Here is a 27,038-nt window from a genome sequence, read left to right on the forward strand (position 1 = left end):
TGTTCCTGTCTGTGCAGCTGCACCCGCGATCTTCATAAAGCAACTGGAGAATTTGGAAGTAGAGGAGAACGGCACAGCCATGCTCTGCTGTGGCCTCTCCAAACCTAGTGCCCAGGTGGAGTGGAAGAAGGGGGCATCCAAAATCCAGCCCAGCCAGAAGTTTGAAATCAAGGCTGAAGGAACGGTACACACTTTGGTCATCCGTGGCGTTGCTGTTGAGGACTCTGGGGAATACAGCTGCAGTACGGCGGAGAGGAAGACCACAGCCAGACTCAAGGTTACAGGTGAGGCCTCGTCTTGGAAAGCGTTGGTGTCACCGTCTAAAGTGCAAGGTTTCTCTTACCCGTAGGATTGTAGGGAGAAGTGAAGAAACAATGGCGGATCCCCTTAACCCGGGAGAGCACTCTTGAAAAAGCTTACGGCCACAGGTTATACTTCAGGACAAAGGCAGCCGTCTTGGCCTGTGTGAGCAAACCCACAACATCCACACAGTGCAATGACTCTATTAGGCCAGCTCAAAGATCGCAAAAATGGGCAAGTTTCCGGGAGTCCCGCTTCTCTTTGCTGGGCAAGGGGGAGGGAAGGCTGAATGGAAGATGTAGCCGGGAAGCCTTTTGAGCTGATATGGAGGAGGAAGGTTGGCTGGTTTCCATCTGGACCATGCAAGATGATGCGGATGGTTTCAGATTCTGCTTCCTTCAGACCCCCAGGAAGGAAAAGGTAGAAGCCACTTGCAGGTTCTTCACTGGTGGAAACATATTCCATTTGGGCATGAGCATGATGTGTGTATACTTGTGAGCAAGGAAGGTTCCTTTTTCAGGCTTCTTTCAGGCAGAATGTGCAACACACACATTTCCCAAAGAAGTTGATGATCAAACTGCTTTTGATTTCCCTTGAACTTCCTCATATATTTCATCTGAAGAGTAATCTCCAATTTCATAGGAAATGTTGCTTTAATCAAATATTCTCCTGGAGTTTAGTTTTTAGATGCTTCACCTGTGGAGGAGCCCCTGCTTCCCATCACGTTAGGGTTAGAAAATAGAACAGCTCCCCTCCCCACACCCCACGAGCACTGCAGTTTAGGAACACTTTCAGACTGCTCTATTTTGGACTGTTGTCCTGGACAACTTCTAATTTTAAATTCCAGAACATGGAAGAAACAAGAGCCATTGGGAATTCTTGGTTTAGGCACAAGACAAGAGGTCTCATGGGCATTTGACTGGGCTGGTGAATGAAACAAATGCCCATCGGAGTAGCAAAAAGGGAGTCCGACATGGTGGACAGTGGTGGAGCCATTAGTCGGTTGCTTTGTGGGTTGCAAATGACTCACAGAATGTCTTTCTCTTGCTCAGGATTCCTAGAAACCCCCCTGATTCTGTAGCAGAACATCAGCTGCTCAGAATCCTTTGCAACCAGCAGAGGAGCCCAAGTGAGCATGCTCAGAGGGGTGCTTGCTGAACCTTGGATGGCTCTGCAAGCCAAGCAGGGCAGAGTCCAGCTGGTGTAAGCACCCAGGGTAGGCACGGTCGGGCATCTTCCATGGGCCCATGGCCCAGCGGGAACCATTGACCAAAACACCCTGAGTCGCTCCTCTTCACCAGTACACGCACTGATCCATGCGCCTCCTAGCCGATGGAGGCGGTGAGAAGGAAGATCAGCAGATGCTGCCGCCGAGCTGTGCCCTTCATCACTGCTATCCGAATAAGCAAGTGGTAACGACGATGAGGAGGAGGAGGAGGAGGAGGCGGCGAAGTGGTGCAGCTGCTGACCAGGGCAGAGAGAAGGCCTGTCTACCCAGGGGTGAGGCTCCATGAGGGCACACTGACCAATGTCCTTCGAGACCTGGAGCCAGCAGTCAGCATGTCGAGTGCAATCATCTCTAGAGAGCTTCTGTTTTCTAGCAGCAGCCCGTCTGGGGTTTGCGCAGACTGTGCCCAGTTCTGTGGATGGGCTCAAGTTACAGGGAGCCAGATCCTGGCTGGAGATCGGGAAGATTATTAGAGCAAAAGGACCCATGAGCTAGAGAGGTGGTGGGCTCCCCCACACTGGAGGCCTTCAAGAGGCAGCTGGGCAGCCATCTGGCAGGGAGGCTTGAACCTGGAGTCCTGCTCTGAGCAGGAGGTTGGGCTCAGTGGCCCTGTAGGCCCCGTCCAGCTCTACTGTTCTATGATTCTAATCACTGGGGCAAGAAAAGCACATGCTGCTTGAGAAGGAGTCTGGTGACATGGGGCGTGTAACCATGCGGGGGCAGCATCTTTCTCGCAGCTCAGCAAATCCTGCCACACCACCATTCCCGTCCAGCCAGTGGAAACGCTTTCTCTCTACCGTGCGGTTGTCTTTCCAGCTCTCCCCGTGCTTTTCAAGCGTGGCCTCCAAAGCAAGGAGGCGGAGGAGGGAAACACGGTGTCCTTGCGCTGCGAGCTCTCCAAGCCCATGGCTCCGGTGGTCTGGAAGAAGGGGAATGTGGTGCTTCGGCCCAGTGACAAGTACGACCTTCGTCAGGAAGGGAACTTTGCTGAGCTCCTCATTTATGATTTGGAAGCTGGGGATGATGGGCAGTACACGTGTGAGTCACAGGATCATCAGACCACTGCCACAGTGAAGGTCAAAGGTAAGAGCTACTTGGGCCAGTTCCGCACCCGTCCACTGGTTTGTTCTCGGGGGATTCCTCAGTGCTGCGGTGCTTCCTTGTCTTGTATCATCACTGTTGTTATTTATCTTGTATCGGAGGGAAAGCCACACTGGAGCACCCAGGCAGACCCCTTCTCTGAGCCTGGGCTGCACAACTGTCATTGACAGCTTCCTTTTCCATAGCACTGAAACACTGGATAGAATTTTTCCACATCCTGATGAAAATGTGATAGCACTGCCAGAAATCCATGGCGTAGCTGCTTCCAGTCTTAAAGGCGTCTCGGTTTGGGGTATGAAATCTTAACTCTGTAGCTGCTGAGTAGTGCCAAGCTTCCTGCAGCCACATCCACTAGTGGGTACCGTATATTTTATTTATCTTTTATTTATTAAAACATTTTTCTGCCGCCCCATTCGCCGAAGCCTCGGGGCGGCTTACAACACTAAGCTAAGTATATACCCTATTTTTCCACTGGGAGAGACTCTCCTCTGAATAGACATGGGCCAATTGGTCAGGTTCCTTCCTCCTGTGTTGGATTCTATTTTAAAATTCTCAGATTCTTTCCTCTGCTCCTTAATGTGAAGAGCTTTGCAGATCTGATAAATTCTTATCAAATAAATGCAATCCTCATCTACTTGCTCTGGCCAAATTCAATAGGAGAAGCTATTCCAGGCCTGGGGAAGACCGTGAGTGCCTGCCGGCTGTTAAATATGTGGAGCCTGTCAGAAAAAAGAAGGTGGCTGTTTTGTGTTGTCACGTGCTCTTCAAATGCAAGCCCTCCCTAAAGTCTTCTCCCTGACCCCGCGACTCTTGTAGGTTCAAGACAGTGGCTTCCTTTATGGAATCCACCCACCCCCTGTGTGTTCCTCCCGTTCTTTTCCTTCTTCTCTGCACTAATAGGGTTGAATGTACAGGAATGCAAAGCCGACTGTGTAAGAGTGAAGCGCTCCGCCACCTAGATCTTGCTGGATAAAAGTGCCCGTTTCTGTTCCTCCCATTTTCACACTTTGCATTCCAAGTTCCTTCTGTCCCCGTTATAGAGAAAGTTGCGATTTTTTGGTCAATTCTCAGAACTAAACCAGAGTGAAATTCTTGCCCATTCCACCAGGAGGGGCTGGCACGCGCCCTGCCAGAGGGCGCTGGTACTGCACGAGAGCCAGCAGCAATTCCTTCAATCCCCTTTTCCCTGCAGTTCTGCCAGCCCTCTTTAAAGAAAAGCTCCAGAACGTCGAGTCAGAAGCAGGGGGAAGGGCCGTCCTGCGCTGCGAGCTCTCCAGACGCGACGCGGCCGTCGAGTGGCGGAAGGGAGGCCTGGTGCTCCAGCCCAGCGCCAAGTATGAGATGCGGCGGCAAGGCACCGTCGTGGAGCTGGTCATTCACGACCTGGAGCCCGAGGATTGTGGCCCCTACACGTGCAGCACGGGAGACGAGCTGTCCACCGGCTCCGTTTACGTGCAAGGTAAGTTCCCTGTGCTCTGGGGCTGGCTTTTGTGACCCCTGAGACATGTGTCATATGGCATCGCAGGCCTCCGAAGGAAAGGCACCAAGACACGAGCACTTTACATTCCGTGAAGCAGTTTCACCATGCATGACGCAACTGTGGTGTGTCTTTAGATCTCTCCTTTCTCATTACGCTTGGCCAACTAGGAGAAATGTCCTAGTCCTTTGACAGGAGGCCTTGGAGGAGACGGTGAAGCCTTCTTCACTGGAAGGATTCGAGCAGGTGCTGGATGGCTGTCTGGCTGGCACATGGCGGCCTCATCCTGCACTGGCTCGGGATGCTGTGAACCACTTGCAGCCAAGAGCTGAATTCATGCTCAGGCATGCTTTGAGGGGCGAGGGACACATTCCAGGGTTCAGAGGAGGTTAAAAGCAAAAGAGGTGGGACCATGTGCCAAAGGGCCGGCACTGAAGCAACCCGAATAGCAGCTTAATTTAACTTAAAACTCTTCCTGCCAGTAACTTGGACTTGTGAGGCGCTTTGTAACCTTTCAGTGTGTGTGTGTGGGGGGGGGGGGGGGGGGTGATGCTGGAAAACCAACAAATGTTTTTGGTGTGGGAAGCACCTGGAGACATGGGGAAATGCGCGAGGCCTTTGTGTTCATTTCTGGACCCCTCGTCACAGGAAGGATATAGCCAGTTTGGAGTCAGTGCAGCGAAGGGCCACAAGGATGGTGGGCGGATTGCAGGGAAAGCCGTATGAGGCGAGACTGAGGGAACTGGGTCTCTTCAGCCTGGAGGAGAGGAGGCTCAGAGGGGATCTGTTGGTGACATACAGGCATGTGAGGGGATGTTACATGGAGATGGGCAGAGACTTGTTCTCCCCTACAGAGGAAGGCAGGACGCCCTCCAACGGAGCCAAGCTCAGGGAGCCAAGGTTCGATTTGGATGCCGGGAAGTGCTTCCTGACAGTCAGGACCCTGAGGGTGTGGAATGGGCTTCCACGGGAGGTGGTTGAGGCCCCGTCGGTGAGGATGGTCAAGGATAGGCTGGACATGCACATGGTGGGCATGTCGTGAGCAGAGCCAGCTGGAGCCAGGGGTCAGACTAGATGGCCCGAGAGACCCCTTCTGAGTTGCTCAGTTTCTATGTTTCTGGGGCACCTTGGGAAGCCTGATTAGGACCTCATGTGAATTATGTCCCCGTGTTGTCAATGCAGCTTCTCTCTCCACCTCTGGATTTAAGCATGGAAATTCACTTCTGCAAGTAATCAACTCACTTTTACTATGCAAAGCCACACACAGAAAAGCTGGCTTTATTTTACAATTGAAAGCTTTTTACAGAGTTCGATAAGAAAGGAAAGCTGTGTTAGAACTGTAGAATCTGTTCATCAGTGCTACACAACCAGCTTGAGAGTTGATTCTAGATCATTCATTCATTCATTCATTCATTCATTCATTCATTCATTCAAGCTTTTATCTCCTGTCCCAACTACTAGTGTCTTGGGACAGTTTTACAATAAAAGCATTGCAGATAAAAAAGAGCACAGCATCCACTGCTTCCAATAGAATACAATCCACATTAAAGCCTATCAAACATTAAAATAATGGGGAAATAAAAAGGGTTTTGCCTGGCACTGAAAGGAATAAAGTGTTGGCCAGGCAAGCCTTTCTGGGGAGCGAATTCCATAATCAGGGTGCCACCCCAGAGAAGGCCCTTCTCCGGGTAACCGCCTTCCTGCTTTCCTTCTAGGAGGGTTCCTGGAGAAGGGCCTCCGCCTCAGATCCTAAGGGGCTGGAAGGCTCATTGGGCAGGGGGTGGGGATTACTTCTGCCCCTCCTTCCCAGTAAAACCAAGCCTTCAAGGCAGCCAACTGCTCAGAATGCCCGATTGCTCCTATGCCCTAGGTCGGGCTGAGCATCTGCAACTGGCCCACAGTCCCCCAGTGAGCTCCATGGCTGAACTGGGACTAGAACCCGAACCACCTGAGCCCCAGAACCACGGCACCACACTCGCTCTTGTGCTCTCAAAATCTCCTGCCACCAGCTGCCTTTCCGCCCGTGAAGAAGCTACAGGGCCCCCTTTCCTCCCACGGGAAGAAACACAACATTGGAAGGCGATGTGTGAACCACTGGTGGCAGGGAGCAGCCTTCTCCAAAGCACGGAAACTCATGTTTTTCGGGTCCAAAACAGCTGTTTCCTTATCTCCTACGCATCAGCCAGTTGGGGGTCTAAGGCACGGCCCACCGCGGTGTCCCCCAAACAGGTTACAGCATGTGCAATGGCAGGGCGGTAAAGTACTGGGGTTTCAGCCTTTCAGAGGAAGATTCGGCGTATCCTAGTTCTGAGCCACGCTGATCAAATGCAACCTCCAAATACGAAGAGTGCTGCTACTGACCCCTTTGCATATCTGGGGCCCTTTTTTCCCCCCCTTTGTGATGAAAAGCACTAATTGTTTGAAGATGCAAAACCAAAGTCACGCAATTGACTCCATGCTTTTGGGGTGGGGAGAGGAATCACATTAATTTTGCGGCAGATCGGCTGCCTCTGGGGTCCTTGTAGAGTCAGTGGGCGCTGTGCAAACCTGTCCTTTCGCTGATGCGACAGGTGACTGCACCTTGATTTCTTCCTCCTGACCGATCACTGCAGTTCCACAGCTGCGCTGCTGTGCGGCTCTGAAGAGGGGTGCTTGACATGCTTTTCTCTTTTTTAAACCAGGTGGCGTTCCAGCAGGTTGGATTTCCTTTTGCAACTCTGGTGTGGGGTCATGGGTATTTTGTCGGTTAACACGCGAACCAAAGGTTTTAGGATGCCGTGTGACTCTCACACAATGTCAGCATTGCCCTGCTGGCAGGGAGAAGTCAACCCATAAACCTTCCCCATGAAAAGCCCCTGTAACTTGATGGCCCTGAGCATATTCCCATCTCACGTTCTTCAATAACTTGTACTAGCTTGTAAATCCCCAATGAAATCCATTGCCAGGGAAGGGTGAGGACCTGGTGGGGTTCCTTATTCGTTCTGGCTTTTATCCTGAGCTCTATGGGAACTACAGCTCCGGAGTAGGTTCACCATCATAGAGCACTGTGGAGAGTTCCTATAAAGCCCAGATAAAAGCTGTGATGGATAAGGAGCCCCTCTGCACAGCAATCGCTGATCTTTCCTGTCTGTTGCGTAATTGGCAGAAGTTGTCAGTTTTGCCAGACCGTGGCAGTGTGCAAGCGCCTCTTTACACCTTTCTTCTCCCTTGGTATGAATTCTCTTGCTCTGTTACACAGAAGAGGAAGTCCAGATAGTTTCTGGTTTAAAGAACACGGACGTCTTTGCGGGCGAATGTGCCACTTTTACCTGCGAGCTTTCATGCCCCAGCATGCAAACTGTGCAGTGGTGGCTGGATGGATCCCCGCTTCAGAACAGCCCCATGAACGAAATCTCTGTCCAGGATGGGAAAGTCCACACTTTGACCCTAAAGGACCTGGGGCATAACGATTCAGGAGTTGTGACCTTCAGAGCCGGCCCCCTCATTTCCTCCGCTAAATTGTTGATCAAAGGTATTTGGGCTTGGAACGCAAACCCAGCAGTTCACCCACCAACCATGCTTCTGGCTTCGTGGGGCACTTAACCACATCCTGCAGAGTCACGACTGCGTTAACCAGGGGACGGCCAGCTCGGCACGATTCGGCACCTGGAGACTTAGCGTCGGGCTCCTCCATTCGGTGCTAATGCCAGCTCACAGTCACAACCGCTGCGGTGTGCGTGTGCAAGGGGCGCTGAGGGCTATTCCGGTCATCTTCCGCGAGGCAGCAGAGAAGCATGGCTTGCTTATCCGTATCAGTGCAACACATTTAAACCCCATGCTGGTTGCGCGAGCAAACGCACTAGGAAGCAGCCAGGCAGGGTGGCATATTTCCAGAGGTGCTTAGACCGAGTTGGATCCCTCCCATGAGGGGAAAGGACCTCTGCCGGATGTGGGGGAATTTGCCCCTCTCCCCCCACAGCTCACCCTGACTCTTTGGGCCTGTTCACATGGTCACTGCAGCCCATCATAGCTTGTTTAAGCCACGCTGGTTTGTGACACGCAAACCAGCAGACAGCCATGCTTTGCCGTGAGATCTGAACCCTGGCATTAGAGGTTGTGTGAAGGTTAAACAACCTTTGGCTTACCCCACAACAAGGCAAGGATTATTTGAGGGGTTTCAGTGCTGTCTGTCTGTCATGACAAGCCCCTACTTGAGTCTGAGTGGGAAACATGGCACCCACGGGTGTGATGTTTCATTGTGGCTTCAGTGAGCCATGGTAGGATACAGGGATCGTGTGAACCAGGCCTCTGTGTGGCCTCGTTGGGGAGCTGGAGGACTGCCATAGAAAGAGAGGAGCAAGGGTGTCGTTCCTGCCAGCACCGTGGATCCAGTTTAAACTGGGATTGAGTCTCCATGACATAAATACTAAACTGGAGATGTCCTTGTAATAGACCCATCCAAGTAACTAGGATGGGCACAACAGTGATTGCTGAGGCAAAGATTCCTCGGTGGGGATATGCAAATCCTGTCTTATAAATGGAGTTTTCCTTCCATTTTCCCCAAACCAGGCCAGGACAATTATCTAAAAGGATTGGGCTGTTATAAAGGTCACAAAGGGCAGGTCATGGATCTGAATTCTGTTAGAATTTGTGAGTTCTGTTAGAATTTGTTAATTCGGTTAGCCAAACAGACTGGTGCATAGCTGGCTATGCTGCAATTATCTCCAAAGAAAAACTGAGATCCTGAAAGCGATCAAGTGACACCTTTTGTTGTGTTAAGGCACTGATGCAACCCTGTGCGGGACGTCAAGCGCATAAGCCAAAGTTCTCATTCAGCCGTGACCGTTTCCTTCATGGCTATTCCAGAGTGGGAGGAATGTCCCCTTGATGGTTTGAAAGGATAGCAATGAAAGGAGCTCAGGATGTTGGCACCTGGCTTCATGCACCAGGAAAATAAAATGCTCATATCACCAGCTGTAACAGACTCTTCCCCCAACTTTTCCTCAGAGGGTTTAGAGCTGTGCTGTTCGCATTTCCGCTTCACACCTGCTTACCTTCTCTGCGCATGGCAGGCTGGCCAAGATCGCTTTCCTTCTGTTTGGCTGTATTTGGCTTATAGGTGCAAAAGGGATGCAGTGGGCCATGTCTCGTGATGCAAGGGCTCTTCTTTGGAACTCAGGGCCTTGTCCCCTTAGTTTTGGTTCCGTAGCTTCATGTATACCATGAAAGAATAGGGTCTTGTGAGGAACAATCCCACTGGGATTCCCACTGATTTGCAGCTTGGATTCCCCCGGTTTTGGACACAGTTCTAGCAATGTAGGAAGAGTAGCTAAGGAACAAGCAGGGTAGCCACAGCCCCTTCTGATCCCAACTGCCCCAGTGCTGTGGCACTTCTGGGCAATCCCATTGCATGGCTCCCGTTCCCATACGACACCCAACTCTGGGTGCATGTGGGGTGGTTGAGCATAAAGCTCTTAGCACGGGGAAGAGGTACCAGGCAGGCAAGCCCCGGATGTCGGTCCAGCGTCTGCAAATGCACAAACATGTATAGATCCATAACCCACTGGAGACGTGCGATGCTAACACACCCGCTTCTGTAACAATGGCACCGAGGCAAGCAGCCTCCACACCAAGCAGACTAAACGAGCGCTTCCGGCCAGCTTCCCCGCGTCTCACTCACCCCGAGAGTTTTAATCCCCAAAGGCGGCACTAATGCATGTCCCTCCCGACGTGTTGGTTGACAGATCCCACCGTCGAGGTGGTCGGCCCCATGCAGGACGTTACCATCGATGAAGACGGCACTGCAGAGTTGATCTGCCAGTACTCTCGGCCCGTGCAGGCCACGTGGACGAAGAATGACCAGGAGGTCCACGCGGATGGCCGACGCATTGTGATTGAGCAGGACTGGAACGTGGCCAAGCTGAGAATCCAGCCTGCTCTTCCGAGCGATACCGGCATCTATGCTTGCGAAGCCGGAGGCACGAAAGTGGTGGCCATGCTTGAAGTTCAAGGTGAGGTCCCCATGGTGGAAAGAAGACTGGCATGAGAATAAAGGGAGCGCTCGCTGCGGCGACTGCCGGGCGCAGCAAAAGGCCTTGTTTTCTGTGGCCTGCAGCAGCTTCCCGCTGTACCAGCTGGAGCCAGAACGGAGACGCGGTCAACTGTTCCGGACCATAGAGGGCCGCTGCCTTTTGCAGTCGGCCGTTTGTTCTTACCTTTGAGGATGGGAGTGCAAAGACACGAGCAAACCCGTCAGGTTCTAACCTGTTGCAAGGAGGCTGAAAAAGGTGTCTGTGAAAGTTTTAAGGTGTGACCCTAGCTCCTAATTCTGCAAATATATGCTTTTTTGTAATCCCAAACTGGCTTTTATTTTTCACTGTTCTGAAATGCTTAATATAAGAATAAAGTTTTCTTTTGAAAATATGAAAGATCTGGTGTAATGTCTTGGCTCAGAACAGAAGCTGAAAGCTGGAGCATTCTTGTTCAGCAACGGTTATGTGATCGTCTAGAGTCCAGGCATTGAACAATATTGTCTAGTATAATATTATTCTGGCCAGTTCTTAATGGCTTGCTATAAGTGAATGGAATTAAGATGAGATTTGGATTTTGTGCTCGGTTAGCAACATTCTATTTAATGGTCAACTATTTGCTGCCCTGAATTGTGCAATGCTTGCCCATATGTTTTTAAATAAAATCAGTAAAAACCAAGTGTCCATAATGACAAGAGACATGCCTACAATTGCACGTAACATTCATGGTGACCCAGGGGGAGTGGTTTTGCCTGCTCACAGAGCCATCTGCAACGTGTTGCCCTCCAGATGAGTTAGAATGCAATTCCCAGCACCCCCAGCCATGCTTAAGAAATCTTATTGGGCCTAGAACAGACTTTGCTGTCAGTTTTCATTTTGTTGAGGTTAGGAGCAGGGATGGAATTGTTCTGAGAGCATCACAATACAATGGTTGTGTAATATTTATTATAATTGGCTTCCTTCTTCGGCCCTTTGTTAGCCCCTTGCTCTTGACAAGTAGATTGTCCAGAGTTCTGATGGTGCAGCCCGGCCTGCCCTGGGCTGAGATAAGGAGCAGTTGCCATGAGAGTTGACTCTGAGTCCACTACTTTAAACTCTGCGTTTTGGCGGCCTTCAGGAAACAAATGCTTAAGTAGCCATCTGGCGATAACCAAGCAAAATGCAGCAGCATCTCAGAGCAAATGTTAAGCAGTATTACAGCTAAGCTTTAAAGAAAGTTTACTGGGTCAATGGAATTGGAAGAAAAATCCTAAAAGCACATTCAGCTGATCTTTGCAATCTATTTAGGATCTTTCCAGGCTAGCCCTACCCAATTGTGTTAAATTCGGTGATTAATACCTTTTCCTTCCTTTTTTTTAACAGCCAAGAACACCATTGTCCAGGGCTTGGAGAATGTGGAGGCAATGGAAGGGGGTGAAGCGCTGTTCGAGTGCTACCTCTCCAAGCCGGAGTGCTATAACTACAATTGGCTGGTCGATGACGTGCCTGCCAAAACCTCGGAAAATATCGAGATGGTTTATTTTGAGAACGGACTCCGCCATCTGCTTCTCCTAAAGAACCTCACTGCCCAAGACAGCTGCAGAGTCACCTTCCAGGCCAGCGACGTGGTGACCTCTGCATTTCTGACTGTGAGAGGTAATGCCAGCATGCAGCAGCCCCTCCTGGTCCAGGAAGCAGATAATTGCTCCCTTCAGTCTTTTGTCCTTTTTCCGGAAGTTGCCAGATCCAGATATTTCTTAGGTGTGGTGAGCCAGGATTCCTCCTCTGTGCATTCAAAAGCCACTGACATTTTTCCTTGCAAAGCATTCTTTATTGGCCAAAACCACAAAGCACCCAGAATGAATATCTGAGCATGCATAGAGTGGGTCATGGAACCAATCTAGTAATCGCCTCTAGGAACTCACCTTATGAGTGCAACTGTGTCCCATCCTTTCGGAAGGGTCTTCTGAAAGTGACCTCTTCATTCTGGTGTTCCTCCTCTGGAAAACAGGGGCAACCTTAATGTGGGAAGAAGCTATGCCATGGACCCTTTCCACATTATTATTATTATTATTATTATTATTATTATTATTATTATTACATTTTTATACTGCCCATAGCCAAAGCTCTCTAGGCAGTTGACAGCAATAATCATAGAATCATATACTCAGGTCACCCATCCCACTTCTGCCTGGGCCTGACCCTGCTTAGCTTCCAAGATCTTCTAACCTTACTGTCATAATGTCATAACTCAGAAATGTGTTGCACAGACATGCAAAAGGATGGAATTAAGAGTGTTTTCCCAGTTTATGTAATTTATTCTGTGGACAGAGATTTGGCGTTTCCAGACACATGGTCTGAGAATTTGTGTATCAGTCCAGCCTTCCTTTAAATATGTTGCCAAAAAATTGGGCTTTTAATAATGTCAAAGAAATCTCCCAAACTAAATGATTTGGAGCCCTTACACCCTTTTAAGGGTCCTGCCAGCTTGAAGCTATTCAAAAGGAGTCGCAGAATTCAAAAGCATCACGTCTTGTATAATTTCAGGGTGGCGTCTGGAGTTCTTGCAGCCGTTAAGTGACGTCACTGTCACGGCCGGGGACCAAGCTGTCTTCAGCTGCATTTTAAGTGAAGCTGTCCCGGTCCATGAGGTGGCTTGGTACATGAATGATGTGGACATCCAAGCTGATGAAAACTGGAGAATCGAGGCCGATGGCAACCACTTCAAGCTTGTACTGAAGAAAGCGCAGCTCCATCACGCCGGAGAGGTGACGTTTGCTGCGAGAGACGCCATTGCGTCTGCCAAGTTATCGGTCCTAGGTAGGTCTGAGCAGCCCAAGGCTGTAATGGTGCTACTTCTGATTTAGCCTTCTCCAACTTTACTGGAGGAATATGTTGTAGCTGCTGGCCTACCAGGGCACTCTTTCATTGCTTGAGAAGTTCCCCCGGGTTTTAGATGAAAGAGATGTTTATCCCATCAGCCTGCGTGTGATGTGCGTGATAGATGCTGCTGTATACAATGATCTTAATGCTTGGCCGGTGGGATATCTGCCTGGAGGCCACACTGGAAACATATCCAAGGGATCAAGCATTGCATCTGTTTTCAGAAGGATAGCTCCAGTTCCGGCAAATATATTTATTTATTTATTGTATTTATTTATTAAAACATTTCTATGCCGCCCCATTCGCCGAAGCCTCGGGGCGGCTCACAACATAAAGTGTAAAGTCTATGTCCTTTTTTTGAGTCTCTTTAGCACAGTCTCAAGAAGAAAATGTTTGGGTTGCTGAAATCAATCCAACCAATGCAAAAATGCACACAAAAGAAATCCTTTGCTGAACTGGTGTTGCACAAACTTGTTGCTTGCCCAGGCTAAAGAGAAATGTGCTTTCTGCTGGACAATGAGAACTGTTTTACACAATTCCTTATTACAGAGATGATACTCTCCCACATAGATACTAAATGCACCAATGAGACTCTGGTCTGCCTTGTTCACACCCTAAGTTAGAATTATATTTAGCAGAATATTACTGGTTTTTAAGTATGATTTTATTTTATTTAGAAGTATGGTTAGGTTACATGAGAGCAGCACAGTGTGGTGTAATGATATTGTGGCCAACCGCTGTGAAAACAGATGGCTTGCATGTAATGAAGAATGTAGTTTTCTTGTTTGGGATCATGGCTAGCGTGAGACATGTTGAAACTCAAGTCCTAAAGACATTCAACATCCTCATTTTGCAATCACACCAGTGAAGTTTATTGTGGTACGAGGCCGCCGCCCTTTTCAAGGTGTGCAATTAAGTTCATCTCTATCATGAAGAAATATTTGGAACTTTGGCAGATCCTACTTTTCAGACAGCTGGGATAACAGTAACATTGGAGAAAGCGTTTCACACTGTTCCTGCTCTCTCGTCTGACGACGTGCCAGGATGGCGCGACCAAAGAAAACTGGCAACGACACTGTTGCGGCTTCTGTTTGTTCCACTCTGGTTGTGTGTCGGTTCATGGACCGCTGAGGCCCGTGTGCGTCACATGGTGCCGCCTCTTCCATGGGAGCCCTGAGCTCCCAGCGGTGGTCTTTCCGGGCAGGCTTGGGGTGGTGCAGGTAGTGGGTTCGGGGGCCATATTCTCGCTGGTCGAGGTCCACTGCCAAGCCCGTTCTTCTCTCTCACAAAGCCACAGAGCGCACGGCAGCGCTGCCCACTATATATCGTCTGCTTGCTACCAACCCGCCCCGGCTGCCAGCTCCTGCCCTGTTTTCAGCTGTTGCTCCACCGCCCAACAGCCAAAGATCAGGCAAAGTACTAAGACCACCTTGACCACTGGGAAAAGCGAGACTTTTGCCCCAGTCAAGAGATGCTGCCCGGTGGCAGCGAGGCATCGGAGGAGGTGACCGTGCGCTCTTGACTGGCCCTGTGCTCCTCCGGCCTGCCTGCCGCCTTCACATGGGGTGAGAGAAGGTGCCACAATGTCCTCAACTTTTTGGTGCCGGGTGAAGATGGTCCTTTGTGCTGACGCCTTTAAAGATATACTTGGTTATCCAGGAGCCTGAGAGAATTACCCATCCCCACTGCTTCTTTTTACTTAACATTCTTCACGGTACTTTTACAGTTGTTTTTAATTTTTGACAGAATCTTTTGATAAGATTTTATGGTGTTTTCATTGAATTTTCTTGGACTGTTTTATGCACTGTTGCAAACCACCCAGAGAGCTTTGGCTATGAGGGGGTATAGAAATGAACTAAAGTATCATCATCATCGTTTTTGTTGGTTGGCTCGCTTCCTTGTTGCTTTGCTCACTGAGGTGTAAAACAGAATTATGGTCTGAATGAAAGTCAGGATTATGGTCTGGAGGCACATCAGGTAAAGCTAAGCAGGTCTGGGGCCAACCTGAGCTTGGAGAGGCGACATTCCACCCCGCGGACTGCATGCAGCCACCTTGAGATTCACAAAGGAAGAAAGGTTGGATATAAATATAATAAATAAATAAAAGTAGATGCAAAGCATTCATTGGGCTCGATATCTCCATTTCCAGATTCTATTGCAGTCACGGAGCCTTTGGTGGACAAGTCTGCTGTGGAAGGGGAGAAGACACGGTTGGAGTGTGAATTATCCAGCGAAGCTGAAGACGTGGTTTGGTTTAAGGGAAAAGAGCCGGTCCATCCGGGAGGCAGATATGAAATCATCTCAGAAGGCAAAAAACAGGCACTCATCATCCATGGCTTCAAAGCAGAAGATCAAGGACTGTACACCTGCATGGCATCCCAAGATGCCAGGACTTCTGCCAATCTTTCAGCAAAAGGTGCGTTAGCATTTCAGTGCCGTTGATGTCACTGCTGTAGTTACAGGGCAGCAGACATTTGTCTGAAAAATCATTTGGTTATGCAGTTGCATTTCGTATTTTTCAGTCCTGTTGGGTGCCCAGGAACTGCTTCCTTCTCCTTCCTAAATCAGCCACGAAGGAGCCGCCCAATTGTGATTGTGTTATTGGAAAAGGGGGGTCAAATGAGAGCTGGGGGGGGGGCACCCCTGAACGAAGTGCACATTTTCTCAAGGGATGCTGCAAAATTTGTGTGACGGGGAAGTCTTTTAACGCTCCAGGATGTGTTGTGCACAAGTGAGGAGCGCGAAAATAATCAAGTGGAATTCTTCTGTTGTTCCATGATCGGGGCAGCTGCCTAAACGCATTCCCAGAGCTGTCCTAGTAATGATGCACATGGAAACCTCTCTGTTCACATGCAAACTCTCTGCAGATATTACGATCGCGCAATACGGCTGGTGTTTTCATTAGGGAATCAGTTCACGGCATAACGCAGATTACGTGGGCCATGCATGTATCAAGCATGCAAATGACATGCAGATATCAGCTCGCATGTTCTTAGTCCATCACAACCAAAAGGCCCAAATACATTGTGAAGTGTATTCTCTATTGCGAAGTATATTCTCTGCCTGGAGAATCCTTGGCTCTCATGAGAATCCAAGCTGTTGCCCTTAGATTCATGGGAATGTGTCTGGGAAACACACATGCACAGTCCATTAAAGTGTTCTGAGAGATGCTACATGCCAGTATTTGGCTGCCTCTTCAGAACATGGACTTGCCCCCCCCCCCTTGATCTTCATCAGAGACCAGTGTTTATCTTCCTGCCAGCACATTTATATAAATAAAAAGAATAAAATCTGTATAAGCCATGCATGTCTGAGTTCACCTGTATTTTCCATGGCACCTGTTGGTAGAGGTAGCAACTGAATGGACAGAGTGCTTGAAAGTCTCTTGCCGAAATCAAAGTTATGGGCATGCCAAGCGCTTAAAATGGACCGTTAATAAATTTTCCATTTGTTCTTGTTGCTGTTGGTCCCTTTGTAGTTACCAAAGGCATAGGACTCCCTGCCTCTGAGCATCCCTTGGCAAGATAACAGAGCTTTCCTGTTTCATTCTCTTAGTTTCTCCAGTGTCCATGTTAAAAGAAGCAGCAGAGGAAATACCAAAGGCTAAGGAGCTGGGCGAGAGAGAGGAGGAGCAGGTGCAGCCTAGCCTGCCACCCGAAGCTGCCCAGGAAGGTGACCTCCATCTCCTGTGGGAAGCTCTTGCCAAGAAGCGCAGGATGAGCCGTGAGCCAACCCTGGATTCTATCAGTGAATTGCCGGAAGAGGACGACAAACTTCGGAAACAGAAGAAGGAAGAAGCCGAGGTGATCCAATACTACTCTGAGGAATACTCTACCTGTGATGAGTCTGCTAGAACAGGAGAAGCAGATATTTCTTTCACCAGCTCGGATGATGAGTCGAGGGCTGGTACTCCATCCTTGATCAAATACCTCAAGAAGGCCAGCAAAGTTCAGAGCACCTCTGTGGAGAAAACCGAGAAGCAGTGGAAGAAGGCCAGCCCGGAGCCAGCTTCCGCTGCCCGGCCAGCCCAACCAGAACCCCTTGAAGGAGACCTCAAGGATCCCTCCATGGCACAGGCCGCAGTCAAAATCCAGGCGGCCTTCAAAGGGTACAAAGTGAGGAAGGAGATCAAGCAGCAAGAATGCCCAGTCTTTACTGAGACCTTCAAGGACTTCTCTGGTGAGCCAGGCGGCACCCTCCACCTTGAGTGCGTGGCCCAAAGCAAAACGGACATGAAGGTCCGCTGGCTGAAAGACGGTCGGGAAATTTCAGATGGACGCCACCATCACATAGACAATTACAGCGATGGGACTTGCTCCTTGATCATCACTGGTCTGGAAGCGGATGACATAGGCACGTACACCTGTGAGGTGTCCAATAAATTTGGCCAGGTCTCCCACAGTGCGAAGCTGACGGTGTGTCCGCAGCCTCAGGTCCCTGTGCGTAGACACAGGCCTGCCAAGAAGCTGCCTGAGAGCGAGACGGAGAGTTCTGGCAGTGAACTGGACGACGCCTTCCGTAAAGCGGGGAGAAGGCTTCACAAGCTCTTCAGGTCCAAGATCTCCACAGAGATCTCAGATGTTGATGAGGAACTCTTTGTCAGCGCAGATGAGGGAGAGATCGAGGTTGTGGACCACCAGACCTACCGAGAAGACGAGAAGTACCTCTACATCAAGTTTGAGGTGATGTTGGAAGCCACCACAGCGGCCAGTCGGTTTAGGGAGATGTTTGCCGCCATGGGCATTCCTGTAGACATAGACATCCTGGACCAAGGCCCTAGGAAGATCGAGCTGCGCATCGGGAAAGCCGCGCCACCTTCTCCAGGGCAACTGCAGACCCTGGTGAAAAGACCACCGCCGCCCTTACTAACATCCGATACTGGTAAGAAAGGAACAGAAGGCTTTTGACAAAGCAGTGCCGTTGGGACCTCGGGGTAAGGTGAGGCCACGCTCTGTGTTTGGTCCCTTTGCGCATTCAGAGGCATAGGCCCTGCTTGCAAAATGTTCTCCACTGACTAGAGCATTTTGCAGATGCGCAAACACCCAGGATCTCTGAGCATGCACAGAGCGGTTCTCTGAACCCAACCTAGTACTCACCTCCAGGACTCTCTTTCTGAGCGTGCCTGGGGCCCATCCCTTCAGGAGGAGACTTATGGAAATGAGCAAGCGGCCTCTCTGCATGCCAGTCCCCTCATTACGCCTCCCCCTCTGCCATGATGTGTCCTGAGGTCAAGCATTGTGCTCGCCTTGCCCAAGAAACTCCCCTGCTCCAAGTCCCCTCCCGCCAACTGTACATTTTGGGTATTCCCAAAGGCTGCCTGCCCACCTGGGGCACCTGGCCTTGAGTTAAGCTGCTGTGCTTCTCCCATCTCAGTGTCTGGAATTGGCCCGCACTCCATGGCCCCCTCCTGTACCTCTTCCTCTTCCTCCAGCTCCTCTTCTGGAGACCAGCCAGTAGCCCTTGGGTATGAGCCACCTGTCTCACTCCCAACAGGTGCTGATCCTGTGCCCTGTAGGTCAGATGGTGCTTCCTCCATGAGTCGAGAGATTAGATCCCCATCTGTGGAACTAGTATAATCAGGGGTTGTAAATGTGCGTTCACATGGGCAGTCGTTGTGGCGATTATGACCATCTTCATCCAAACCATTCCAGCTCCTGTCTTCATAACCGAGCTTCAAAACCAGGAGGTGCAGGACGGGTATCCTGTTAGTTTTGACTGTGTCGTGATCGGCAAGCCGACCCCCACGGTCCGGTGGTTCAAGGACGGGCGGGTCCTTGAAGAAGATGACCACTACATGATCAACGAAGATCAGGAAGGGTGCCACCAGCTCATCATCACAGCGGTGGTCCCTCTTGACATGGGCGTGTACCGCTGCCTGGCAGAGAACAGCATGGGGGTCTCCTCGACCAAGGCTGAGCTGCGGGTGGATCGTAAGACCCCGGCGATGCGGGGAGGGGAGTGGGAGGGCGGAACGCATGGCAACCAGGGTGGCATATTCTGCATGCGCAGAGGAATTGGGGCCAACGGAGGGGGAAGTGCAGTCAGGCCTCAGTGGTTCAGAAGGACAGAACACCAACACTCGGTGGTTCTGGACAGATGCTCCTTATGGGCAGATCCATCGAGGTTTGTTGTGAGTTCCGGACACTCCACTCATTGCAAAATTCCTGCCCAAGGAGAGACATCACCAAGTGGGGGATTAACACCAGGTGCGTCATCACGTGTGGAAATCGCATCTGCAAGATTTCTGCCACAGGGAGTGGAGGTCCCATTTTCCCAGCCTAAATACAAATTACAAAAACAAGAAGTGGAAGCCATGGTCTCACACGAGATCTTATGCCTATGTATATATGGGAGTTCCTACGTTTGATCGCCTTTCAGTGAAGAGCTTCTGAATCACGCGAAGCAACCAGGAATGTAGAGGAGAGGCTGTGAGACCACCTGCCCCCACCCTGCCCCCCAAACACACAAGCCACACGCAGGGTTTGGCATAAGCACAAAAGTCTTTAGGGCTTTGGGGGTTCCTTGGAAGCTTCATTTGCTCCTCCTCTGCCTTGCCGTACTTAGATCACAGGAGGTTGGTGGATCACACCCACACCCCGATCTCATCCGCGTTCTGTGAGCACCGTGGCCAAGCGCACGCCACGGGAAGCCCTCGACAGGACAGGAACGTGAAAGCTCCGTCCTGCGAGTTTTTCGAACACCCGGCATTCGGGGACGTCCTGCCTCTGGTCCTGGTAGTGGCCTCGCACCCTCTTGACTGGCAGCCATGGACACCCCTCTCCATGGACTGCCTCATCCCCCTTTAAGGTCATCCACTGCTATGTCGCGCGGAGCCAATTCTACAGTTCATGAGCGGCGCGAAGGCGCGGTTCCTTTTGTCTCCCCGGCCGGAGTGGAGGCCTGGCGTGCGGACTTGGCGCTGCCACCAGACCATAAAGCCGTGGGTGCACACAGGGGTGCTTTGGCACAGCGCGCTGCAGAATCTGGGCCATAACTGAACGGAAGCAACGTTTCGCTGATGAAATCGCAACGTGGATCCTTTGACCTATCATTTATTTTAGATCAGGTGAATGATCTAAAATAACCGAGTGAGACGAATGACCCGGGACTGGCAGCTAAGTGATCCAAGGGATGAGCGGCACCAGAACAGTCAGAGCTAGGAAGGGACTCATGGGAAGTGGAGGAGTCTCCAGAAAAGCGCTGCGCCCCTGATCCCCAGTGATGCTTTGACGTGGCCTCCTAGCCTTCCTCTGTACTGAATCAATTAGTGGAGGCAGGCAAGCCATGTCCTTGTTCTCCCATGATACTTTCGAGGGAGAAGGGTCTTGTTTATCGTACTCTCCCACACCTCCTGTCTCTCCTCCCGCCCCCAAAATCACCTGCACTTGGTATAAAGTGACTCACCACATCCGGAGCCTTCTCTTTCCTCTTCTGCAGTGACCAGTACGGATTATGACACCGCGGCCGATGCTACCGAGACTTCATCCTACTACAGTGCCAAAGGGTACCTTTCCAGGTAAATGCTCACTCTTTTGGTGGCATCGCTACAGGTGACTCACTCAGGTGCTGGGCTCCTCCGCTGGATGGCCACCATTCAGAAGATGTGGCAAAGCCCTTTCATCTTCTCTACTCAATTAGTGCTTCAGCATGCTGGATCTTCATCAAGCCAAAAATAACTTTTCTTTCTTTCCTGCATCAGCCGAGAGCAAGAAGGGGTAGAGTCCATGAACGAGGAAGAGCAGCTGCCGCAGATCCTGGATGAACTTCATGACATCCACGTGGCCCCTGGAGCGCCCTTGGCCAAATTCCACCTGAAGGTTAAAGGTATCGTAAAGTCCAGTGTTTTGTAGATCACCTTTTGGTGAGATGCCTTTAATTCTGCATGCCCTGTATAACTACGCATTTTCTTTTTGGCGTGTGGGACGTGGCTGGATCTTTGCTCACACATCCTCTTCCCGATGTGTCGTAGCTACTCTTCCGTTCGAGGAGTATTAATTCAGTGGTGAACATGGAACGGCATATTTGCTCTTCAGTGGGTCGTGGTGCTCATGCGTTGGTGGGAAGCCCTGGCCGAGTTCGAGTCATGGACCCCGGTCCCAGACTCTCCTCCTCAGAGGATCCCGGCCTCCTGTCCTCAGAGCAGACTCCGGAATTAACACCTTAGCAAGAAGGATCGGTCCAAGAAAGTCATCATGAGATGTCCACCTCCCTAGGGTCCCGTTCTCTAAAGGCATCTCAGGGGTCAGCTGTGTTCAGAGATTACTGCCACCGTCAGTCCAGGCCAAGGAGGCACTCGCTAGCCACGACCCACATCTTCAGAACGAAAGTGAGCCAGGACCATTCGAGAGAGGACACTTCGGTCTGCACAGAGGCAGAGCCCACCTGCCCAAAGCCAGGCAACCTCCTACCTAAGATGCGGGGTTGATCTGCTCCTCGCTAGAGCAGTGTTCAGACAAGCCTGTTGGGGCCCCAGCCCCCGAACTAATCAGAACCGTCCATCGCTGTTATAAAAACTCTCTCTCTACACACACACACCTTTTCCCCCGAAAATAAGACCAGATTTCATATTAAATTTTGCTCCAAAAGACACACTGGGGCTTATTTTCAGGTGATGTCTTATTTTTTATGTACAACAATCTACATGTATTCATTTATTCATGTACAACAATCTACATGTATTCAAATACAGTCATGCCATCTTCTTCTGGAACATCGTCATAACTCTCCAAACCCTGAAATGTTTTGCAATGGTTGTACTAAATGCGTCCATCTGGCTGACAGTCTTAACTAGGGCTTATTTTTGGGGTAGGGTTTATATTATGAGCATCCTGAAAAATCATGCTAGGGTCTGATTTTCAGGCAGACAGGGTGTGTGTGTGTGTGTGTTCAAACTTTCCATGGCACTGACCTCTGCCTGTTTAGCTTCCCTGAGACACCCAGCCTAATCTGAGCCCAGCTAAAGCTCTGATCTGTGACAGAACCATGTGACCCAGCCTATGGTACCGTGCGTTGACAGCAGCAATGGCTTGGATGCAGCATATCGATGGAGTTAAAAGGGACAGAGCTGCATCCATCTTTTCTCACGGTCACATCAATATTTTTAAAAATGTATTTCTCTCTGCAATTCCTATCTGAAATCTCTCTGTGCAGGTTACCCGGAGCCTCGTCTCTACTGGTTTAAAGATGGTCAGCCCTTGCACGCGTCGGATCGACTCTTAAAAACAGACAGGAGAGAGTTTCATGCTCTTGAAATTCTTAACGTCACAAAAGAGGATGCTGGTCAATATTCTGTATTTATTAGCAACTCTGCTGGTTCTGCATATTCATCGGCCAGGTTGCTTGTCAAAGGTTAGTGAGGTGATATTGCAAAGGTGGTTTGCTGGTCAAGGGCAGGATGTCAAATGCCAAAATGATCTTCCCATTGTCTTGAAACCAGTAAAAATCCACCTGCAGATCTGTGGCCCTCTCTTTAAAAACAACCTACTTCAGGGATAGCCGACCAGCAGAATGACTTCTCTGGCTCCCATGACCTTTACCAGATCTTAATTAGAGCTGCACTAAATATTATATGTGTTACCTGATTTTGACTTTCAACAAAAGCACCCTGTGGTGATCCCACATGGCACGGGTGGCGTGCGATACGAGTGGAACCGAATTGTGCTTTGCTGTCGTTTGCCCTTGGCGACTGACCATTCACGGTGGTGCTGTTCTCTTTCTCTTGTTCTACAGCGGCTGGCGAGGAAGACGTTCCACCTGCAAAAGGTGAGAAAAGAAGCCAAGGAAATAATACTGGGAATGGTTGCTTTTTCTGCAGGCCAGCTCCCACGTTCTCCGGGGCAGTCCTGTCTGAGCCACACGCTTGAGAGCAGGCCTAGGGCTTCTCTGCATGAGGTGTTGGTTGCGATCCCTGACTCATGGAGGCTTGTGGGGCCTTGTCAAGCCACCGCCATCTTCCAGGGGCCTCCCCTGTGGTTTATGGCCTTTTTTGCATGATTTTTATTGCAAGAAAAGTCAGGTATTCAGGTTCAAGCTTGGAACAAACCAGGACGGAAGTTCTGTGTAATCTCCCAGTTCTGCTTAACTGCAGCACCACCTCTTGGTTGAGTAACACAACCTGTAGGCAGGATGAGAAGAAAAGCCCATTAACGCCCACGCCATGTGAAGGACATGACTTTCCTCCTGCAAACAAAATGGAGGAAGAACCCTCAGTAAAGAAGAACCACCATGTAGAGAAACCCCAGCGAACCCCCTTAAGCCTCGTCCAAGAAAATATGCTTATGGCCATCTTTTTGCCTGTTCATCAGTGCCAAATCACAGCTGAATGTCTTTCCCTAAATAATTTTATTTTCAGATTTCCATGAGCAACTGGTGCCACCAAGATTCCTGGAAAGATTTACCAATAAAAAAGTGAGGAAGGGAGTCAGCATTACCCTTTCTGTGAAAGTTGAAGGTAAAGGGGCTTAACGGGATCGTTGTTTTTCCCTTTATCTGTTACTGAATTTATCTACTTGGTGGATGCTAAAGGCCACTGATTTAGTCCTTTTCCTGGTCCTGGTGCTGGTTCTGTTTGCTTCTCAGAGTGTGTCAAGACGGGTTCTTGCCCTCAGGAGATTACAGTCTAGTGTTTGGTACCAAAGCGAGAGAGGTTGACTTCGTAATAATGGATACTAGAATCGAACGGGGTCATCCCATGAAGTGGATTGGAGGGAAATAAAATAAAGGGCTTCTTCAGGCAGCACACAGTCAAGCCATAGAATCCACTTCTCCAAGATGGAGTGATGGTCGTTAAAGGAGATGTCCTTAATGCACATTAATGGAGGAGAAGGCACCCCAGGGCTACTAGTCCTCATGGCCACAGGCTTCCTCCAGTGTTGGAGGCTGTGTGTCTTTGCACATCACTCGAGGAGAAAGGCAAACATGAGGATGCTATTGCACCCGTGTCCTATCCATGGGCTTCCCACAGGCAGCTGGTTGGCCACTGTGGGGAGAAAATCTTGGACCACAGAGGAAGGGCTCAGCTGTGCCAGAGCCAGGGTCCACCTCAGTCCGGCATGGCATTCACACAGTGGCCAACCAGCAGCTCCCAGGATCCCCCAAGCGGGACAGGGGTGGACACTTCCCCAGTAACCGCCGGACATAGGCAAGCTGCCCCAATCACCCAGCACGGCTCTTTCGGGAATCGGAGGCGAACAAATATGTTACAGGAGCCGGGATGGGGCTGCATCTGCAGAAGAAGGCCTGAGTGTCAAGCAAAGGCTATGCAAGAGGTTGGGGAACGAGGAGAGGCCGCCTGGTGCCTGCGTTGCTAACCCAGCGATCCTCTCTTCCAGGAAGTCCGCCACCCTCAGTGACTTGGCTGAAGGAAGAGTCCCGTGGAGAAGACATCCTGTGGATCAAGGCAGACACACCAGGGTACAAACTCGCCAGTTCCAACATGCATCATAGTCTGATCCTACTGGATGTGAACCAGGAATACAGTGGGAACTATACCTGCATTGCCTCCAACCAGGCTGGCCAATCCATCTGCAGCGCTTCCCTCGAAGTTCTGGATGGTAAATGTCTTGAAGGCGCGCCCCCAAAGAGCTAATGTCGCCAGTGTATGTCATTGGAAAAAGGAGAAAATATGCGGTAAACCGCTGGCCGCTCCGGGTTAATCCACAGGTCCCCCACTCACCGCCATAGGCTGAACTTCAGGAGCCAAAATATCATTGGTTTGGACTCATTTAACCCCTTTAAAACTAAAATGTGGGTTATTCTGATAGATCGAGAACTAATGGATGAAATAAGTTTTAATTAATGATTATAAGCCAATCCATAACTAAAAGCACTGGTCTGTAATCAGATTCTAAGAATGGGAGGGGGCAGAGAAAGGCAAATTATAGGCTGCTGGGAACTGAGTTACATAAAATGAGCATGATTCTTTTCCGTGCTGCTGGCTTTGAACCACGGCAGAAGTATCTAGTAAGTTAAAAACATCCTGTCCGCAACCTTAACCATAGCTTCAGCGAAGTTACTAAGGACGGGAATTATTCTTCAGGATTACGCTTATGCGTTCTCAGTTTTTGTCGTTCATTCTCTTGCAGTGAAAGAGGCCGAATCTCTCACCCAAGAGCGTGTGATGGTGACTGAGGCCATAATGACTTCGCTCGGGTAAGAATCTTCTCTTGGGAGGCAGACGGAATTGAAATGCAGGGATGCCCCTTGCGGGGTCTCTTTCTGGTGGCTTCATCAAGAGAAAAGCTGTCATGGGGCAGCTGCTACGAATGGGATAACGAGGGGGAAATTAATGAGTTGAAACCCTTCTGAATATTTCCTCGGGAATAATAACAGTTTGGAATACACTACCATCAGTCCTGTACAAACACAGAGGGAGTTCTTGTGCGTATCCTGAGCCATTGTCCTGTTCAAGCTTACTTCTGAGTAGACACGCTTCCTACTATAAATTGGTAGCAAGGGCATGTGGGGGAGAGTTGCGCTTTTGCAGGCCCATCCTCTTTTGTCTCTGCGCATCACTGCAGAAACGCCGACCGTAGGAGATGGTCCAAAATGGAATCCACCCCTTGGGCCCAAAAGACGCCCCATCCTATTATTTGCGAAGTAATCATGGATCGGTCCATTTGCATGACATATTTTTGTTGCTTCGAAATCTGGCACTCGGGGTTATATTCAGGCACCGAAGCGGTTGTCATGATCCGAATGCCAAAAGATCGAATGCTTTGCCTCCAAAGATATTCCTGCCCCTATCGATGCGCACCTGTGGCATCCCTGCCCGTGTTTACGGCATCGGTTACTCAGGAAGACAAATCCTGAGAACTGTGTCAATTATTCTCATATTTCGTCGTAAAGTCCTATCTCATTCTTAAGCGGGGGACGAAACCTTTCCATTTCACTGGGCCTATAAAAGGCCCTAAAGGCACGAGCTGATACACGTCTGGGCAGAAGGAAGTCCTCAAAGCGCTACTTCCAGCAGGCTAATCGCGCATCGGAAAATGCCGCAGCATTCTCTCCTTGAAGTCTGAGTGAAAATACAATATTTTTTCTCCTATGGTTGCAGATATGAAGAAGACAAGGAAAGGAAAGAAATCGGGTAATGCTTGGATGCTCTTTTAATTTATTACATTATGGCTCTGATCTTGGTGGCAATTGTATGTATGTATGTATGTATGTATTTATTTAAGTTATAGATTTCACCTATAGCCCTCTTAGGGCTCTCTGGACAGTGTAACTTTGTCTTGTTCAAATGCTGAAGTTTTACTTGAGTACACTGTTGCCTGCAACTCTGGATGAAAAGAGCCAATGTAATTATTCTCTTCTCATGATGGCCAAAACCTATTTCTTTTTACATTTTCATTCTAATTTCCCTCTTCCCTTTTTTCTTTGTCAGAGTTGGGGTTTCAGTTCATCCTCCAGAAGCCAGAAAAGGTAAGAAGAAATGTGAGAATGTCTTCACCATTGAACTTCAATATGTTTTTAATACAGATCACACCTTTCTGCTCTCTCTAACTTTAATCAGCTTACTGCTGAAGTTATGAATTTTCTAATTCATTGGAAAATGGAAGAGGGAACAATAAAGAGTAAAACAAGAAAAACCTTCTTCGTATCATCAGCATTTCCCCTTTTTGAATTATAGCTGGGTATGCTTCGGGAGGCTTCGGGTCTTCTCCAAAGATTTTATCAAAAATTTGAAATTTTAGCTTCTTATTTTTTACAGTTATGTTTCTTATGATAATGAAAAGCAAACCCTCCAATGCTGACTAAAAGAAATCCTAAAACGTTTCAAACCTTAGATGCATGCTTATGAATTTTTTGAATCAAAGTTTGCAGGTGTTGAGTTCATGATTTTAAAACAGAAATATATTGGAATAGGTCTAAACGGTCTGGCTTATTCCATTCAGTGCATTCATAAATGTCGTATACACATTTAGATTTAGAGCTTTTCTATATAAGGCTGTTAATTGCTGCGTCTTCTTTTGCTTTTGTCACAGCGATGAGATCTGAGCAGAATATTTCCTTTCCTGCTTTTCCATTACATAACCTCTAGGGGGCAATGTGCTGTAGTGAA

General features: G+C 49.4%; 1 protein-coding gene across 1 annotated transcript in view; it reads left to right on the forward strand.

The window, feature by feature from the left end:
• Positions 1–27,038, forward strand: part of LOC123020800 (obscurin-like) — a 192,030-nt gene that overhangs the window by 95,936 nt on the left and 69,056 nt on the right. Inside the window, exons 52-70 of the mRNA XM_044424979.1 lie at positions 18–284; positions 2,345–2,611; positions 3,822–4,088; positions 7,345–7,617; positions 9,830–10,096; positions 11,477–11,749; positions 12,641–12,913; positions 15,126–15,392; positions 16,532–17,857; positions 18,628–18,906; positions 20,414–20,492; positions 20,676–20,800; positions 22,127–22,324; positions 22,706–22,738; positions 23,328–23,426; positions 24,307–24,528; positions 25,060–25,126; positions 26,031–26,063; positions 26,361–26,398. Coding sequence (XP_044280914.1) covers positions 18–284; positions 2,345–2,611; positions 3,822–4,088; positions 7,345–7,617; positions 9,830–10,096; positions 11,477–11,749; positions 12,641–12,913; positions 15,126–15,392; positions 16,532–17,857; positions 18,628–18,906; positions 20,414–20,492; positions 20,676–20,800; positions 22,127–22,324; positions 22,706–22,738; positions 23,328–23,426; positions 24,307–24,528; positions 25,060–25,126; positions 26,031–26,063; positions 26,361–26,398 — 4,653 coding nt within the window. The remainder of the gene's footprint in view (positions 1–17; positions 285–2,344; positions 2,612–3,821; positions 4,089–7,344; positions 7,618–9,829; positions 10,097–11,476; positions 11,750–12,640; positions 12,914–15,125; positions 15,393–16,531; positions 17,858–18,627; positions 18,907–20,413; positions 20,493–20,675; positions 20,801–22,126; positions 22,325–22,705; positions 22,739–23,327; positions 23,427–24,306; positions 24,529–25,059; positions 25,127–26,030; positions 26,064–26,360; positions 26,399–27,038) is intronic.

This window comes from Varanus komodoensis, unplaced genomic scaffold, assembly GCF_004798865.1.
Source record: "Varanus komodoensis strain SLA01 unplaced genomic scaffold, ASM479886v1 scaffold15, whole genome shotgun sequence".
In the NCBI taxonomy this organism is placed as follows: Eukaryota; Metazoa; Chordata; class Lepidosauria; order Squamata; family Varanidae; genus Varanus; species Varanus komodoensis.